Source organism: Zophobas morio, unplaced genomic scaffold (assembly GCF_036711695.1).
Source record: "Zophobas morio isolate AGI-343-1 ecotype UQ-CSIRO unplaced genomic scaffold, CSIRO_AGI_Zmor_V1 ptg000006l, whole genome shotgun sequence".
Classification (NCBI taxonomy): Eukaryota; Metazoa; Arthropoda; class Insecta; order Coleoptera; family Tenebrionidae; genus Zophobas; species Zophobas morio.
This window is the reverse complement of record NW_026972111.1, coordinates 16,080,303-16,101,244: the sequence shown is the minus strand read 5'-3', so window position 1 is coordinate 16,101,244 and position 20,942 is coordinate 16,080,303. Positions and strand designations below refer to the sequence as shown.

Sequence of the window (20,942 nt, the reverse complement as noted above, 5' to 3'; positions counted from 1 at the left end):
GTGGGTGAGCATTATCATACATTAGGACGTAATTTTCCCTAACAAATGAGGCAAAAGGCATCACATGTTCTGCAAAACATTCCCTTATGTATGTCAGCGTTTATACTACCTCCCCGGAACATTACAAGGGCTGTAAGAGCTTCTAAAGAAATGCCTCCCCATACGAGCACGCCTCCTCCGCTAAATTGTACTCTGGGAGAGAAGCAATACTGGCTATATCTCTCACCAAGGCGTCTTCACACGCGTGGACGATTATCAGAGGAATATCTGGTGAAACGGGACTCATCCATAAAAAAAAACGTGTCGCCATTCATTCATTCCCCAATTAAGGTGAATGTGCGCAAATGCCAAGCGCTCTCTGTGATGTGCTGTAGTCAAAAGAGGAGCAGTAGTCGGTGGATGGGATGTCAAAAAAAAGATGTTGAAATACTTGAATCAGCAGTACAAGATATGGAAAACATCTCGGACCACAGACTGGTACACTGTAAGCTAAATGTTGAGGTCTACAAGCGACCACCAACTACTTTTTATGTGAGAGACTACAATATGTTCATGGCGAATGAATTTCAGTTTGATGCAAATAGTGTAAACTGGATGAACGTAGATATCCTAGACAATATACAAGATAAAATAAAATTCCTTAATGATGCCATTACAATTCTCTTCGATGTTCATGCTCCTCTAAAGCTTGTTAAACCCAAAATTCGTAAATATCGTCCCTACATAACAGAAGCCATAAAGGACATGATAAAACTCAAAAGAAAAGCTTACCAAAAATATAAAGCTTCTGGATTAGAAAACCACAGATCTTATTATAAAGAATTATGCAACATTATTAACGAAGCAATCAAGAGAGAAAAAATAGCTTACATGAAACATCGTATAAAGACCACAAATAAACGCCCACAAGAATTATAGCAAGTACTAAATAAGTTCAACGTACATAAAAAGAAACCAAAGACGATAGATGATAGCATAACACCGGAGCAATTTAATCGATATCTTGTTGAGCAAACTAATAATCAGATCATAGACAACGATGTTATTTCATTTTTTCAAAGGAATAGACGTCCAGGTGTTACAACAAATTTTAATCTGGAAACAAATACTGAAAATGAGGTAGAAAATATTATAAGTAATACTTATTCGATCTAATGCAGCTGGTGTAGATAACATAAATTTAAAAATGCTCAAAATTGTACTACCCTACTGTAAAACAGCTTTAGTACACATTATTAACCATTCTTTTATAACAGGTACGTTCCCTGATCAGTGGAAATTATCTACGGTTATTCCTCTTCCTAAAAAACCAAATGCATCTTCACTAGTAGATCTTCGTCCTATTAGTATCCTCCCAATTTTGTCTAAAGTTATAAAAACCATAGTCAAGCGTCGACTTACTGATTATATAAAAAATTATTCTATAATTCCATCCATACAATCTGGTTTTCGACCTCATCATAGCACAAATACAGCACTTTTAAAAATTATTACCGATTGTGTCCAAGCTATGGACACAGGTGAAATTACAGCCCTTATCACATTAGATTACAGCAAGGCATTTGATAGAATTAATCATAATTTGCTTTTAGCTAAACTGAAATATTATGGATGTTCAGATCTAGCTATTCTATGGTTTCAAAACTATTTAAAGAACAGGAAGCAAGTGGTGAAAATTGGTAATTCAGTTTCTGGAAAACGAGACATAACAGAAGGAGTACCCCAAGGAAGTGTGTTAGGTCCTGCATTATTCGTTTTATTTATTGCAGATACCATCTGGTGGCGTTTACCAGGTCTAAAGTTTCATTTTTATGCTAATGATACCCAGATTTATACATTATTTAATTTGCATTCTACTCTCTTAGGAGCTGCCATGATTAATAAACAACTGATGGCGATTAGCGAATGGAACAGAGCAAATGAATTGCTGCTGAACTTACAGAAGTGTGGAGGTAGTATAATTGGGTCAACAACAAATCGAAATGCTGTTCTACCCAAAATCAAGAAATTGATCAAGATTGACGACCATATTCTAGAGTTCAACGATTCAATTAAAAGTTTAGGTGTGTACATTGATTGCGAATTAAAATTTCACAACCACGTTAATAGTGTTCTGGCTAAATGTTATGCTAAGTTTGGATATTTATATCAATTTAAACAGTATTTGGATAGTAGTACTAAATGGAAACTGTGCAATACCCTAATGCTTACAAACTTTGATTATTGTTCTTCAGTTTATTATGCTCATTTAACTGTAGAGTACAAAAATAAAATCCAAGTATTTCAAAATACATGCTTACGGTACAGTTATAATTTGCCTTTACGTGAACATGTTACACCATTGTATTACAAGCTTGGTATGATTAAATATAGTGAGAGGATAATGTTAGCAATTACTAAATTAGTGTATAATGTTTACAAAATGTGTGAACCTCTGTATTTAGTAACATACTTTGTCAAACGTCAATATACAACACATTTAACTCTAAGAAATAAAGAACCATATGAAATACCGTACCACAAGCATGAAAAATTTAAGTGTTGCTTTGCATATATATGTGTGAAACTGAAAATTTTGAATGAATACGATATTTTGTTTAGATGTAGCACTAGGTTTGATTGTGTTAAGAGTCAGATTATACGAAAATCACTGGAGAAATATCCCGATGTACATTAGGAAAACCTCTTTATCAACAATAAACCTCTTTGTCAACAATAAATTGAAGTACCAGGACATACTCATGTTAAGCAATTTATTTTAATTATATAGTTAATAATGAACGTTGAAAAACGCTTTGCGAATCGTTGCCCTTTTAGATGTTGTACACTGTACTTGTCTAATAAAACCATGTTTATGTTTATGTTTAAATTGTGTTCCCTCAACCTTCTTAAATACAGCATCTGAGGAAATAGCCCTACCATGAACATCTACAGGGTGTTTTGATCGTGGTCTGCCTTGTCCAGGTAATCTGGAGTAGTCCATTAGCGATATAACGGATGCTGCGCCCAAAGTTGTGAAGAGCAAAAGCTTGAGCAGGTTTTTAGGGAATCTTTTTTTTCTCTTTAATAAATCACGTTTCTCAACTTTATTTTTCGCCGCAAACTTTCGAACCACGAAACAAACGTCAACAACAACTAATAAAGGAGCCCAATGAAACAGATTAAATAAGGATGCCTAAAAAATTGCTAAAAACAAGGGTCTTGTGATATGATACCACCTAAAAACTTCACTATAGCTCTTGTTATATATGTTTACATATGTACAAACACTGTAAATTACTTTGCAGAACATTTTAAAACTTTGATAAGGAAAAATATGAGTCCGGTTAATTTTGCGGTCGAGTGTTTTTTTTTAATATCCTTTAATTTAATTTTCCTTGTAACTCACATTTATTTTATTAAAAATCTTATTAAAAAGTATCCGCCACTTTTGCTTTTGCATTTGTCGCGTTTTAACATTTATCACTTATCCGTATCAGTGTGGTTTAGTCACCAACATGCTAGATCTTTTCCAAAGTTGATTCTGTTGCAAATTGCGTTATTGAAAAACAACATAAATAGATCGAAATTAGTATGACTTACTTAAATAACCGAATTATTAATAATCGTCAATGAAATGACGTTTGCATCGATTGTTCTTACATGGCAAAATTCTTTATTAGGACACCTATTGCATTTACATTAACATGTGCGAAATGACAAAAGTGTGGACAAAATGCAACGTAAAACACAAGAACTGTTAAACTACATATGTTATCACCCTGAGGTTATTGTTTGATACACTGAACAGGTGTATTTATATTAGAAACATATTTAGATGTTACACAAATTTTGTTCGAGGCCACCTGAGAAATTCAACGAGTGAGTGGGCTGAATAAGTAAGTTATTTTAATAACGTACTTCAACCATGAGTTAGAAACCCTTAAATTTTATACATATATATGGAACGTATGAAACAACAAAGTGAAATTCTTCAGCTAAAACTACACAAATAAGAATTATCCTAATTCTCTCAAAAAGTTCAGTCACTGAATGAAATTCATAGTATATATTTGCGTCGTCTCTAGCTGAAATAAAGTTTTTACTTCAGGTTTAACATGCACAGCTTTATACTGAATTTTGAGAAGCAATCGTCGTTGTAAATATAGGTAGTAACATACACATAAATATTAAAACGTCTCCTGAAAGATACACACTCTTCCTACATCTAAATAGTGCTGACCTATAATGAGGAAGCCGCTTTGACATTCCCCTGCCTGTGATGTTCGCCGCTATTTCATTATTTAGTATAAAACGTACTTTTAAAATATATTATTTTTGTAAGTGGGTATATTGTAACATTTTTTGCAGCAATAAATTCAGACGAATCAGTTAATTTTATTGTTGTGTTTCTTACACAGATTTAAATTCATAATAATGAGAGATATGCGTTTAAAACATACGTTTATTTTGTGTATCGTGACCTTCTTAGGGTGTTTTTTTATTATCACAGTCATGAAAGATAAAATTTTCAGCTTTTACAAAAGGCAGGAGTATAATGAAGGTGCTGCAGTTAAAGCCCAATGAAATAAATCAGTGGGTTGTAAAATGGGGGCAAAAACATTCAGGTCGCTAAATCTACACCACGTAGGGCAGTTACTATTACGCTTTGAATTTTAATATTGAACTAAAAATTTAAAAGAATATTGTCAGTAAGGAACAAACAACTAAAGCCCAATCTTTCACTAATAATAGTCATCAAATTGTTATTCACATTTTTATGACGACTTAAAATCTTTTATATCAGTATATGCCTTGGTGTTGACAACCCTGGTATCAGGACAGTCCCTACAGCGACTTAATACCTCCTCGCAACTAGAATATGTTAACACACTGGATTTGTCATTATCATATGACAGTGTTTTAAGTAGAAAATTGCCATCCTGCTTGTAGTAAATACGCGGAAATTCAAACGTGTAGTGACTAGAGAAACACATTATACATTACTGCTTGTTCCTCACTAAAAGCAGGACTTACAAGTTTTCTAGTTTGCGTTTTACTATTAATTTAAGTTAAGGGGACCGTTGAAGGTGCTTTTTCCTTAAACGAGTATTCACATATGCGGTAGATAAGAAAGAGGACTCTTTGTGGCGAAGAAATCGGTCATATTAACCTGCCCCATTTTAACTCACATAACAATTTTTAAACTCACACATGGACATTTGCTTCCCGCTGCGGGTCCCGTATTTATAAAGCTTTAAACATAAAAGGAGTGCACGAAAATTGGTTAAATTTTAAGTTAAACTTTATTTTTTGCACACTATTATGTCTACGAAATGTTTTAGAAGTTACCTACTATATATGAAAATTTTACATACCTTTTGCGTTGCGTTAATTAATATTAGGAAAAATCTGGATACATACAGTTTATTCAATAACTCTGGAAATCACCTGACTTTATTCCATGGTCACTATAGTGTACTAGGCAAATTTAATCTATGCATCCTGTAACTCAGCTTAAATGCAAAATAGTTGGCTGTCAAGTATCTTCACTATCTGAGGAAGTTGTTGATGATTTAAGACGATTCGAGCGAAATCCGCAAATATCTTTGACAAGATTGTCTCAGCAGTCAGGAGTTCCTGTTACAACATGAAATTGAACAATGGTTCCAAAGCATTGACGAAAAGATATTACAGAACATTTTTGAAATTAAGAAGAGAGTTAACATGTGCTTGAACAAAATGATGAACACTTTCAACATTTACTGTGATGTTTAATCACAATAAATTTGTTCATTTTTATTGTAATAAATTGGTTTTATTTTTTTAATAAGATATGACGAATTTAGGCAACTAGTTATACAGATGCGTGTGATATCTGTATGAGCTCTTGGGCATTTAGTAAAATCCGCATAAAGTGATGGGCGGCACGCTTCCATGACCTACCCCGAACCTATAATCACTCATAGAAACCTTATATTAGCTTCACTTGTAACTCACAAACTACATATGTAAACAAATCTAGAAAGGTGATTTTAATCTAGTTCTAGTTATCCTATCGATTTGAAACTTTGCAAAGGTGTGTAGTTTGGATGAAAATACAATAATTTTGTATTATCGAGCAATGGACGTCCTCTCTATTCTCTGAATTTGGCCACAAAGTGACAAAACCCATGTAATATTTATCGTCAAAAGCATGTTTTTCAGTTTTTTTTTTTTGCTATAATCATTTCTAAACAAAATGCTAACCTTTTCTGACTAAACTAAAAGCACTTATCATTTGCAAAAAATGGGCAAACTGTGATGTAATGTGTATGTTTTTTCAAAACTGTTAATTCAATATTACAATGTGTTATTGAGGCTTGTCACAAACTTCTTCTTACCAAAGCATATAGTCTAAGATCTAATGACCGATTTACTTTGTGTGTTTCAATACTCATAAAAATTAGTGGATGTACAATCTGCAGAATAAGTAATGCTGATTCTGACAACTCATGCTGGACGGAATAAACAACTATAAATTTACAAAGATTTTTTGCGCGTCTAGCGAGTGTTGGTGATGGAATTTTTTCTGGCGTTGGACGTATTCATCAGACCAATTTACTTTTAACTTTATTTAAATTTCAACACTGTTGAAATAACACAAATATCAAAGAAATATTATACAACTTTTTTCAATTAACCATTTTGAGGGGTGGAAATGTTCTAGCAGTGTTTTTTCTTCACAACTAATACTCATCTTCAAATGCTAGATCTGTTAGATCATATAAATTGTAAACTTGTTTTTTCCGGCCGGTATCAGTTGTAAGAATAGACTCGGTAAGTATACAAGACTTCATCCACCCATTTTCATGACATGAGCACTGAAAAAGATGAAGTAAATCGGTTGCTAGCTCTTATACTACTAATACTGCTACATCAATACAAGCATAGCATTGTCCGATGTACAATTAAGAACAATCTCATTTAATGGTTTTTATTTATTTACTTTTTTCAAATACAACTATTTTGTTACGGTTATATTACAAACTAATTTTTATATGTAAAAGAGTAATTATAAAATAATGTTATTTGTTCTTTCGTATACTTTCTAACAGCAACTCCATAAATACATTTCACATTATACAAAATAAACATATAGACTTCAGTATTACGTAACACCTTTAATAATATATTATAAAATAAAATTATGGCATTTGATACTAAAAAGTGCAGAGCGACATCCTTGTTTAAACTATTATATTATGTTTTTAGATTCCATCATCTCTTATCAACTGGTGTTACCAATTTTCAAGTCTCAGCCGATGGCATATGCTTTTAGATTTTTAAAAATGAATCAATCAATCAATCATAACGAATTTTGGTTAAAATTTAACGGCAATGAAATAAAATCTGGCTTTTAAATGCCTTTTATTCCTTTAGTTTGATAGCAGTAAATCGATGCTGACATTTTCTATTCACTAGCGTTGATAAATTCGTTTAATAAACTTAATTTTGATAACGGATTTTTGTAACTGGTCGTTTGCTATAGCACCAAGACTGTCTTTCCAAAATAGAAAATTTTAGTAAAAAAAAATTAAAATAATTAACCAACACACTGATGCACGAAAGAATACAATACGTCGCAGAAATGAAACAACTCACCCACTTTTGAAAAAAAAAACGGTTTATTTACGATACAACTACGTCAGCTGAAAGCTTTGAAAATATGTTGGTATAATGAAAATCAAACAATTTAATACCTATATAAAAAGTAGAATAATAATTTACAGGATCAAAGATGTTACCAAAAGGCGGCAACAAATTTATTTAACAAAAAAATGTATTAGGCATATTCGGTAACATTTTAAGATGACGTAAAAACCGTAAAAGTTTGCAAAATTTCGTAGCAATCGGTTTTGCACAACATTTATTAATGTAAATTTTGGAGATCATGTCATTGTCTTGTTGATGGGAACTACTGGCCGAATTTTGGCTAGCGTTTTACCTGCTACACAAAATTCATAAAATGCATATATAATTTGACAACAATCGGTCCGATAGTTTCGAAAATTATCTATCTAATAAAAATCCAGACATATAGGCAGACAGACAGACGGAAACAGAAGACCTGGTTTTTTCGTACTATAGGGGTCATGAAACTTCGAAAAAACTTAAAAATCGCCAATCGTCAGATGGAATTGATTACATTACTTCCTTAGCTTCCGCTCCGGAAGTAAAAATCAATCATTTCAGCATGAAATGAAAGTGTTAAACAACGTGGTCATGAAAGAAAGCAGCAAAGGACTTAATTTGATATAAAAGTTTTCAACCAACTAAGATTGTTTAGGAACTACGCATTCAATACATCACATTTATGCCGCAACAATGCTGGCTTTTCCCTATAGCATAATTTGCTCTAAAACAAATAGTATCAGTAGACCTAATATATTTTCAACACGGTCGTGGTTGAAATGTTAGTATTTACTGAGGTTAATTAACACATAATCTTCGAAATGAAAGTTAATATTAGTTTAACTTCCAGAGAGGTTATTATGGTGATGCAGACATTACGAAATTAAAAATTACAATAGTTATATAAGAATAGCTATATTATTTACAAAATTAGAATGTAAGGAAAACAATTTTGTATGAAATTTTTTCGCACAATAATATTACTTTACAGGACACATTCTTTCTCATACATAACGCTGTAATAAAAATGTTTGCTAACGAGGACTGGCGCAGCGAGCCTAAAACTCAATTACCACTGGGCTGGAAATGAATACGATAAAGTTACATACCCAATCCTGTATCCTAATTACGAAGAGGTGACTGCCACATAACAAACTCCAAAATTAATGCAGGCGAAATAACTATTTTCTGGGCAATTACGCCATCACACATTTAATTATAACGTTTCTGATAAACACCAGTTGGCCATACAACTTCCGCAAATAAAATTTTGTGTCAACGGCATTTAATAGAATAATCCTTAACAGAGAACACGGGCTTCAAGCAGTCCTTTGGGCATAAGTTTTACAATAATAATTACTTCAAGCTAATTACTTATTAGTTATTTCCCTTAATATTAAAGATGTAGCTACACAAGTAACTATTTTGTAACTAATCAGTCAGGTGAAACACGAAAGTAATGAAACAGCACCGTAAGTACACAGTTTGTTACGGAGCAGGTGAAACACAGAAGGGATTTTATCAGGAAGTTAAGCTTGAAATAAACGTTTATCCCAAACGAGGTAACTAAACAGAATTCTTCACTGTTTTTTGGTGATATTGTAATGAGTTGTATAATCAGAAAAATAGTAATAGCAATAAAAACTAAGTCTGTGGTCCCTACGGCTCCATACTTACGTCAAACTTGATTTTTTACCATGAAATACTGAACCAAAATTATTGCGCCTCGTCTCTAAGACAGAACCCAAATTAAAAGGCGATGTATCAACAAATTACACGTTCATTTAAAAAACGGATAGCAGAAATTTTTGTAATCTGAAAAGTTTTCAATGAGATTTATTTGTCTGTGCTACGAGAATAATTAAATCCAGTTTGAAATAAGGTTGTCCTTCTTGTAGAAATTTTTGCCAAAAATAATTAAAGCATTTTTATTCGCAAAGACTTTTTTACTACTACAAACTTCTTTCTTTCAATTAAAAAAGACACACTGTCAAAAGTAGGCGAGAATTATTCATGAATTACAGTCTGAGAGCTGATTTTTATTGTTCAAACAACGAATTTTTTCAAAATTTTAAAATTTTGCCGTTAACCGGAAAGACAATCTAAAAACATCCAAACAAATTTCTACAGAAAAAAGAAAAAATACAAACCTTTAGAAGTAGATTCTCAAAGTTTTCTTCTTAGTCTGATATTTGAACTTGATGGGAAACTACACCAGTTTCTTTACAGTAATCATCCCTGGAAATGACCCCCACAAAATAACTTTAACATCCCTTGTAACACGCACCACTTCACATTTTAGCTATTGCGTCCAAATGTATTATCAGTACTATCGCTTTTTGAATTTTTGTACAAACTGATTGCACGTAAAAATTTCAGATCATCCACAAGCAGCAAAAATGAAGCTAATTGAATGATCCTAACAATAATTCTAAGCATACATTTTTGGGGGCAATTTCAATTTCCGGCGACATAAATAAGACGAAAAGAAGACAACTACATTATCCGAAAAACTCCATTTACCCAATAATAATAATTAATTTATTATATTAGTGACAAACATATATCGACAAACTCTTTACTAAGAAATTCTATGACTAGTATTAATTTGGTCTGCACTGACAAATTCCTCCACAACTTACCAAGTAAAAGGAATCAAATAGGAAACTGTCGCTATGCTATCAATAAAACTGTGCTGAAATTCCGATGTAATAGGTGTTTATGTAATATATACCTATAGTTTAAGTTTAAGATATTATGGAGGAGTCACCGTTTGAGGTCGAGGTTGCGACAGTGACCGAGACCTTTTAAACAAGACGAGTCAATAATATCTGTTATTTTCCCTGTACGATCAAAACGGCAAACATTGTAATCAATTGTGTTACGATTTACGTAAATTCTAATATTGTGTAGAAGCCGACAATTTTCTACTTTATTCTCAAGTGTAATGGAGCTTTCATTATACAGAGTCATCATAAAATATCGTAGTCAAGGAAGGCCATGACTTTGTAGACATTGTGTGTCGCCTTTCACAGTTTTATGGACACGATTACACTAATATAGGAATTTTTATTCACATTAGTGGCTGCACTGTTTCGGCGCCAACGCTTCTTCAGATTCTATCGGATGTCAATACTGATTACTGGTGCGTTTTCCCACATTTTGTAAATTAATTGACTTGTCTTGTTTTCATTTCCTGTCTCCCCTTTATTCGAACTTTAAGTGTCTCAAAAAACAGTTTTTATCAAAACTTCAGATCATTGTGGAATAATCTCAGGTAATGAACACAGCGGAATGACTATGGTCAGTGTTACAAATAACTTTTTTAGGTTAGGATGGGTTGTTCTTTGAAGCAAAACACGTTCATCATCATGTCGTATTACCGTAATGGGGTGTTAATGAGGATGGGGACTGGGTGTATTCTGTGGATGAGTGTAAAGACGAGTATCTGGTAAAATATCCTGTTGTCATCGAGGAAGAATCTTTGAAGACGCACATACGGCGAATTCTGGCCAGATTTAACGACACTAGTTGCGTCTCTAAGGGAAAACCGACGGAGAGACCTCAAGTTAGTGAAGACGTTGTTGAGAATTTAAGGACGAGAATGGAACAAAGTCGGAAGAAATCGTTGTCAAAACTCTCTTTACAGTCGAGAGTACCATACAGCACGTGCCAGAAAATCGTAAAAGAGAAGTTGCCTATGTACATCTATAGAAGATTTCGTTGGTTCAGGAGCTGCAACCAACAGATTTTCCTCGCCGCGTCAAGTATTGTCGTTGATTTGAAGCTAATATGCACGATAACAGGATTCTCGATTTGTCGTTCTTTTCTGATGAAGCCTGGTTTCATCTGTCAGGCTACGTCAACTCACAGAACTTCAGAATTTGGAGTACAGAAAATTCCCACGTTTTTGAAGAAACACCATTACACGCAGTGAAGGTTGGTGTGTGGTTAGCTGTTTCCAGATGACACGACTGATATTTTTTCAAGGGACAATTAATGCGACGGGGTGCAGGGAGCGTGTGTGTGAATCAGTTATTGCCCGAAGAATTAGAGTCCGGTTATTTTCAGCAAGATGGTACTACAGCTCATACGACAAGAGAAAATGTAAGATATTTGGAAGAATTTTTTGGCGACCACATAATAAGTTTAAGAGCCAATCCAGAGTGTCCCCCCCCCCATCCCCTGACTTAACTCCACTTGATTTTTCAATATTTGGATGGATGAACGAGAGTGTTTATAAGAATAGAGTCCACACATTGGAAGAATTAATTAATACATGTTTTTCTAATTAAAATCTTAATGAAGAATGTTGCAAGACATTTTTGAAAATAAAAAAGAAGAGTGGCTTTGTGTTTCCGGGGAAATGGAGTTTCAACCTCTTTTATGAAATACATACATGTGTATTTTACATTTTATTACATTTGTGCTAAGTAAATGAATGTGATCAATAAACAAAATTGGATGTAAAAAGTGTATGTAGTTACTGCAATAAAGTTTTTTATCTTCAGTAACTTTCATTTTTCTTTCTGTGGTAGTTGCATTCTCTTAATTTAAAACTTACTTCAACTTACTGTTTAGTAATGATTGTTACTTTACTATTAGGAATGTTAAAAATCTTTATTAAACATTTTGTTATTTCAAGAGGTCTCGTAATCATCTACAGAACTCTCAACACTATCCTCCTGAAATTTTATTGTTTTTTTCATCTTTTGTATTATAGAAATTTTGAAAAATCTTGATGTTAAGGTGGCCATGTGGGCGTGTTATTTCAATTTTTGACACATTTGACAGATTTGTTTTGACGTTCGTAGCATGAGAAAAAATTCAGTTGTTTTTCATAGGTGAGTTGACTACAGTATTTTATGGTGACCCTGTAGAATTAATGAGGATGTGAGTATTTTCAAAAATTTCTATTATTTCTATTTCGCTAAATAGTTTTACGGAAAAAATGTCCATCATATATTCTCAAAAAGATTCGAAAAACTGGGGACGATAAATATCACATGAGTATTTACTTGAAAATTAAGTAGAAAAGACGTTTTTCTAAAACCAAATTTAAGCACATTTTGCTCTAATATTGCACCAACTTTATCAGAGAATTGCCGACAGGCATCATTAATATTATTCATACAGGCAAAAGTTTCAATTGGTACCATAAAGTGCAGTAACCTGTTTATGGAAAATTAAATTAAACTTCCTAGTTACATTAGAAGCAGGAAATTTTGCATTTGCAGCTGATAAAAATTAATCACCACCTAGACTGGATGATGTATGTTAGATCTAACAGTAGGAAATTACAAAATTACATACATTACAAACCAATGATATCGGTATATTTTTACTGACGTCAACAGCGTCATCTGTGTTAAAAATAAAAAAACTGCAATTTTTAATAACTGAGGAAGCAGAAATTCGTTATAATTAAACTGAAGCAAAAAATTAACGATTTACTAAATATAGTTCACAGTCGGTTATAACTTGAAACTTGATCTACCCCATAAACTCATTTAAGTTTTTAACAGCTTTGAAGCCAACAAGTTCGTCAATACAGACATTATTAATGAAATTTTTTTAGTTGCAGAAAACTAAGCCAAGTACATAGTTAATATATAACTAAGAAGACAAATCAACGTATTATTTTAAACATTTAGGGAACTTAAACGATTAAGAAAAAATACATCGTACTCCACAATATTCCATAGGAAATTTGTTTTTTAAAACTTAATACATCCTTTAATTTCCTTACAGTATCTACCACTTCGGAAACCTAAATTTAATGCATTTAATATGCAGCGCTTATTTAACAAAGATATTATTTAATATTTTATATAAAAGTCATCTACACCTAACAAGTCACTCTAGAATAAAGAAAAATTGATTGTAAAATTTACAACTAAACGTTTTTATGTACCACTATTTAACATGGAGTGATATTTATCCCCGGTTACAATTGGATTTGGGTTACGCATTAGCACCGAGTCACTTAACCTGGTAAAAATTAAACTCAAGCAGCGTCTGTCACTGTTATAGGCAGAATTATGCTGCCATAAAGTTCAAACAAGAAGCCATATTATGCAAAATCTGCAACTTGGTATCTTTAATGTTCCCATAAAAATCTGGAACGCTGAACCTATCAACATCAACCATTTATCGGATTTTAGAGATAATTTTTTACACATTGAGTAAAAGATTCAGAATCACGCACATTTATTTGCCTCCTGATTCGTGAAAAACTGTATACAGTCAGTTTGGTATTGTCCCCCATTTATCTCTGGAACTACTAGTATCAAATTCTTTACAACCTACCCTAGTCGCCGCACCCACTACAAGCATCTTCAAAAAAGGAATCAACTCTGTTACCTTCAATAGTTAACTTTAAAGTTTAGTTTAATTTGTATAGAGTACCCATGGGATTTTTTTTCCTCTACTCTGTAATTTCTCTGTTAAATAAAAAAAAAATTGCCCAAAATACAATAGTGTCCTAGGCACAATATGATGCCATATTGGCATCATACCTAAAAAGTATCCCAACATTTCGGAAGTAAAATGATTATCACCCAAAACCAACAACTAATTTTAAAATATTTAATAGGACTTCGTTCATTTAAATTACTGTTTTTCCCTAGAGTTTGAAGTTAAAATTAAATGTCGCAAAAATTAATGAATGCGAAAATGTCAAAATTTGAATTTTTATGACAGCAATCTCGAGTCATTAACAACTTTATTTAGTAGCAACAGTTTTTACACTGCAACGGATAAAATATAATGTTTCAAATCTTTTATATGAATTTTTATTTACTGATATATTTATTATTCTGAATAACAGTCCATAACAAACAAATCCAGCGCTGACTAGATGTTTTTAATAAGCGTTGCATTTTACAAACAAATACAGAAATTTGGATATGAGTCATCAATATTTTTTTAAATATATACGTATATATGGCTATCCTAATAAATTGGACTAAAACCCCACGTCACTAAATAAAATTAGCACTAAGCAAAGCATTAAAGGTAAAAAAAAATATTTAAGCTTAAAAAATGGTATATAATTCGTCACCTTAGAACTGGTTTGCCGCATATCCAAATCGCGTCCGAGGGATTTTCGCCTCTACTGCTTGGTGCAGATTTGCCGCATGTCGCACTTGGGCGAAGCGAAACATAGTTTAGATTCAGTGCTGATTTGCCGCATGTCCAAGCAGAAATCGATACAGTACCGTTATCCGTTTTTACGTACTTCCTTGCTGTTTTGCTTTTCAGCGTTAGGTTTGGGGTTGGGAAAGAAATCGTATTCAACTTCACGCGCAGAACAATAAGAATAATGTGAAATAAATAAAAAAGAGACTTCACAATTTTGATGAATCTGAAATTTAAAAAAAACAACTGTAATTTGTGCAACTCTTTTTCTGTTGTTATAGATGTTACAAATATTTTCGATTTTTTTTTAAGAAAGATTGAGTTTCAAATTATTAGATTCGAAATTTTACAAATTTAAATTTCAAATAGATTTGTTGCTCGTTAAACAAATAATTTAATTTTTTACTTAACAGTAACATTTTTATTTAATGATTTCTCGGAAATGATTGAACTTATTTTCTCTAAAATTTTAGTCAACAAAATTCATAATGCTGCATACCTATATTCGTATTTGTGGAAATGATATTTCCACATCAATAATTACAGATAATAATAGATACATTTTTCAGAGATAATTAAGATTAAGATTTCTTAATCAACTTCACGCGCAGAACAAGAAATACGGCAAGGACTCATAATGTGAAATAAATGAAAAATTGAAACGATATTAGAAATCTCGTGGTGAAGTAGTTAACTAAGTATAACGAACAATGAATGTTAAGTTATTGATGTTTTGATTCGATTTTTTCTAAATATTTTTAAAATAAAGAGACTTATTTTTCTTTATTTTTATATAAAATCTACATTTGATAAAACTCATTGCAGTCATTCATTTTTCCTAAAAACTGTAGAATCCAAATATTGCATTGTTAATTTCCATTGTTAAATGGTGAATTGTGAACGAAATACGGAGTACCAAATTTAAATGTGTTTTACAGAAAGGAACTATTTTTACAAAGGATAATAAAATGATATTTTCTTTGCATTGGCGGAGTAAAGGCGGCTCGTTGACTCGCTGCAGTCCTACTAAAATTGCAGCTTAATATGTAATTTTTTTATATAAAATATTCAAACTGATAAAGAACACTCGGATAAAAATAGGTTGTTGTCTCAAACAATTAGATTCCAGTATTTTATTAGATTACGTGGATATTGACTACAAGTAGCTATTGTCGGGCAACCAGAGAAAATTAGCAGTGATACTGTTTAAAACTGCAAATGCAGTATATTTGGATTTGGAAATAAATCATTCGTTTCCATGTCTTATGTATCAGTGACAATTATGTTAACTGCAACCCAAATCTATTTGATTACCCCTAACTCCATAATATCTAGTACTTAATATAGTTATACGCTTTTCAGTTGAAAATGAAAGAATTATTTGTACTGGTAGTTGTAAACAATTGTATAAATATTTCCGTTGGATTCCTTTGCGAACTCTTTGTCAATTATTATTTATGATACTATGGTATGATCCCAAACTGTTTAGAGAAGAAAGGGAGGCTGTGGTGTGCGCACGTAAACTTGTCCTATTTCTTTCCAATACATTAGCTCTAAATATTAGCTCTCTGTCTCTCATCTCCTACGTGCGCTTATCATAGACTCCTTTTATCTAAAAAGTATGCAGTATTTCCCGCGCAAACCAGCAGTCAGATCTCTAGATTGCCTGGCCTCCTGATTTGTCACGTATTTTTAAATAACATACAGTTTTCTAAATTTGCTGAAGTACTACTAAACTACAAAAATAAATAAACGGGTAAATTATATTCTCAAATTATAACTCCGAATTAAACATGCCGTGAACCCTACTAAGTATAAATTAAACGTCATTGTTTGCTAACTACATAATTGATTAAACTTATTATTTTAATAAGGTAAGGTATTAAACTAGACAGAGACTTGAATACTTTTTTTTACTAATTTTAATAATTCTTATAAATGAGTAGATACTTAATAATAAAGCAATACATATTATTATACGCAAAAAATGTATTTGCATGTTTTTGCATAAACTTCCTGCACTTATAATTTATGAACAGTATTTTGGACGATGCCCAATTAATTGATAAATAATAGTATGTTGATGTAAAAAGAGTATCATTACATTACTTCAAATTCTTTTAACTTTCTTTATGTATGTAGTATGTCCTATTTCCAAAATCTCAAGAAATTAGGGTTATGGTAATTCAATTCAATCTGGATGCTTAGGGTACAATTTCAATAAACAACAAATGAAAAAGTATGTTATTTTTTAAAATTTATATAACATTTATTGCTGTAAAAGTTGGAGATGACGTTATATGATGGGGAGGATGATTACAAATGTTGGTCAGCGTTTTATCAACTGGAAACGCGAGACCTATGTTTTCGTATTATAGGTGTCATGAAACGTTGAGAAGCCATAAAAGTAGCCAGTCGCCCGATGAACCTGATTACAATACTTCCTTAGCTTGCGGTCGAGACATAAAAAAAATAAACAATAACATTTGGATTTAATAGCTTTTGATATCTGGTATACCTAAACAGTGAGTGAATTTTATGCGGCTATTATTACCATTACATATAACCATCCAGTTAAATTAATTGGTAAAAAAATTTACCCATAAATAAGTTATTGTAAAGTTATTTTTATTTACACGCGTATAATTGCACAACAATAATTGTTAGACAAATAGAATGATAAAGAAAGGCAATGTCATATTAAAAAACAAATTACTCGTTTCGATGTAAGGTACCTTATATAAGTTAACAACATACATCTATTTAGTTATTATAGGTAAAATTCTAATACGGAATTTGTTCTTGAAGTAAGTCGTAAATTGTAAATAGCTATAAATTCGGAAATAATTCTTTTTAAAAGATACAAGTCAAAAATGTATTAGGCATGATTGTCAAGAAACATTCCAATTCTGTTTCAAATTTGCAAGCATTTTATGTCAAAAGCTGATTTTTGTAAACGTTCCAGTAATAAATTTCGAAGCAAAATCCACCTAAACAGATTTTGCTTCGAAATTTTAATTTTCATATTACTTTTACAACATTTTAATTTAAAAAATTAAAAATGTATCTATTAATTGTGATTATTGATGTAGAAATATCGTTAATAAAATGTTACTGTTTAGTAAAAAATTAAATTATTTGTTTATCGAACAACAAATCTATTTGAAATTTAAATTTGTAAAATTTCGAAACTAATAATTTGAAAATATTTGTAACATCTATAACAACAGAAAAAGAGTTGCACAAATTACAGTTGCTTTTTTTTAATTTCAGATTCATCAAAATTGTTAAGTCTCTTTTTTATTTATTTCACATTATTCTTATTGTTCTGCGCGTGAAGTTGAATACGATTTCTTTCCCAACCCCAAACCTAACGCTGAAAAGCAAAACAGCAAGGAAGTACGTAAAAACGGACAACGGTACTGTATCGATTTCTGCTTGGACATGCGGCAAATCAGCACTGAATCTAAACTATGTTTCGCTTCGCCCAAGTGCGACATGCGGCAAATCTGCACCAACCAGTAGAGGCGAAAATCCCTCGGACGCGATTTGGATATGCGGCAAACCAGTTCTAAGGTGACGAATTATTTATTGTGTATTAAAATAAGTCATAATATGAAAAGAGTTGTCACTTATCAAAAATATTTTAACATCGTAAATTTAACGGCATAAGTAAATTTCAAATCTCTCCCTAAATTGTAGCACGCATAAAAAAATATCATTATTCGACTTTGTTAATTTACAAACGCTTGCCCTTCACGTCATTAGAATATTAAAAGAGATCTGGTAAAACTATTGATATGCGTTATATAAAAGTAAATTTTTGAAAATGTGCATTTTCAAATAATATCTAAAATTTCGTACCTTTATGTTTATGCGACATGTTAAAAGCATAATGTCCAAAACAGCTATTGCATCACTATTTACCTGCAGCTTTTAATACCTGTATATGAACAAAGGTTGTTGCCAAAAGCGACAAAAAGGATTTTGCAAACTATGGAAACTCTGTTCTTTTTTCGCTGGAAACTCTGTTCTTTTTTCAGCGGAAAATAGTATCATAAACCCCACGTAATTCAATGTACTTACGAATGTAAACATTATCGGTATTGCATCAGTATAAATTTAATCGATCAATAATAATTACTATTACAACTCTCAAGAAATCAATTCCTTTTGACTAAATCACCTAGCACACGACAAAAGTGTGTCGAAAATTGGATGCGCATATTTTAGTGCTAAAATAAATTTCCCGGTCAACTTATAATTTCCTTAATGCACCGAGAATCCTGCCCCATAAATTATTTAAGTATTTCTCTATTAGCAGGAATACCGCCTACAGAAGTAGTAGACGGCGTGGCAAAGTTCCCAGACCCATAAATCCCAACTTAAAAAGTCCAACCCCAGAAAATCGCAACATTTCCGCCTGCCCGGAAGCGGCCAAAATTCACTTAACCCCATCTAAAACCGAAACCTCCACTCACCTGTCAGTCCAAATGCCAGCAACAGTCCGATCCTGCACAGGGCGCCCACCGAAATCTGCATAATTTGCTCAGAATTCACGGCACACCATCACGACAACTGCAAACAACAAATCGCTAGCGCGTGTCTGGAGGCGACTCGGTGACGGCGTTCCGGCGGCGGTGCACGAGACCAACTGCCAAAAGCGTGCGGTTCTCGGCTGGAGGCGGCGCGCGACTGCGTTTCCTCGATGTTCTTCCGTTACAGGTGGGCACGTTGCGCCCACTTAGGACTAGGGTAATAAAAAAATAAAATGAAAAGGACGAAAATAAGCTCGGAAGAGGTGCGATGGGCTTAAATAAAGCCGTTCTACCGGCTTTTAGCACGAGACCATTGCTAAAGCAATCGTCTTAATGGAGAGTATGAGTGCAACGAGATGGTGCGGTTTTTAATTCGGTTGTGAAAATTGGAGTGCTTTCGAAAATTCAATATTCTTAATGCGAAAGGTGATTATGCTGTCAGGAAATAAATAATACGAGGTGTCGCGTAGTTGTTGGTGAATTTTCAAAATTCTTTCTCCTGGAGTCGGCAACTACGTTGAAAAATGTTGATGAGTGGGGAAGGAAATTTTAATCGAAGCAAAAACTTCTTTTCTTGAAAAACCCTTTACAAGCTTAGTAATTTTTTTTTCAAAAAAAGACCTAATAAATGTAAAATAAAGCTTCATTTTTTGCGAACAAATTTTTGTTTTATAGGTACGTCGTTCTTACTTTTTCTAACTACGTAAATAATAAGTTTATAAAGAATGATAAGATGGGTCTATTAGCCTAGTCAGGGCCTCGCGTGGGGGTTATCTAGAGATAAGACGGGTCGCCAAAACTTGTCAGTCGTCACAAACCTTAAAATAAAAATTAAAAGAGAATTTAAAATTACAATTATTATTAAATTATCTCTTTTAAAATTAGTGAACGTTTTGTGGAAGGGACCCTAAATATAGAGCAGGAGGGTTTATAATCCTCGTATCAGGTCCTGAAAGAATCCTGCGCTTTAGATAAAACCGACAGATTACAAGCACATCGCGAAAGACGTGGCTCATGTGTTCATTGCTGATCCCAGTGAGTGTTACATAAAAACACACGTGTTCAACAGCCTCGTCGTAGATAAGGCATGGGCTTAAAGTAATTAGAATAATTATGGGGCGAGCATCATAATTTGTAGTACAATCATCCTTGGAATTGAATCCGTATGTGTTCTCTGAAATCCGTACGTTTAACACTGCATCTAAAGCTACGCCATAGAAAAGTTTATTGCAAAATTGATTTTAATTGCCGATAATTTTGTAATTCAAATTAATATTTGAAAGAGACATACAAAAAAACAAAAACTAAAATCTCATTGTGACTTTGACAAAAGTCAAATGGAACGTCCCTTAACCTTACTTTTTTGTTTTCTTGCTTGTTGTTGCTTCCTGGAGAAATAATTTTTACATTACAGGACTTTTTAAGTTGGGATTTATGGGTCTGGGAAAACTAATGTAAAAATTATTTCTTCTTTAATAACTTTTATTGGATTTATGGGTTGAATTCCGGGAAGAATTGCCCAACTGTATGGTCGACTACGCCTGTTTTTGCCACGTATTACAACGACATTTGACAAAGTTACGAGGAATCTTTGTCTCGACAAAAAAAAGT

At 32.6% G+C, this 20,942-nt stretch overlaps 1 protein-coding gene across 1 annotated transcript in view; it reads right to left on the bottom strand.

Annotated features, from left to right (window-relative positions):
- The window catches only part of LOC135123728 (uncharacterized), a 498,763-nt gene extending 479,261 nt beyond the window's left edge, over positions 1-19,502 (bottom strand). The window contains exon 1 of the mRNA XM_064048592.1: positions 19,275-19,502. Within this exon, the coding sequence (XP_063904662.1) occupies positions 19,275-19,335 (61 nt within the window). The 5' untranslated portion in view covers positions 19,336-19,502. The remainder of the gene's footprint in view (positions 1-19,274) is intronic.
- Positions 19,503-20,942: the final 1,440 nt, after the last annotated feature.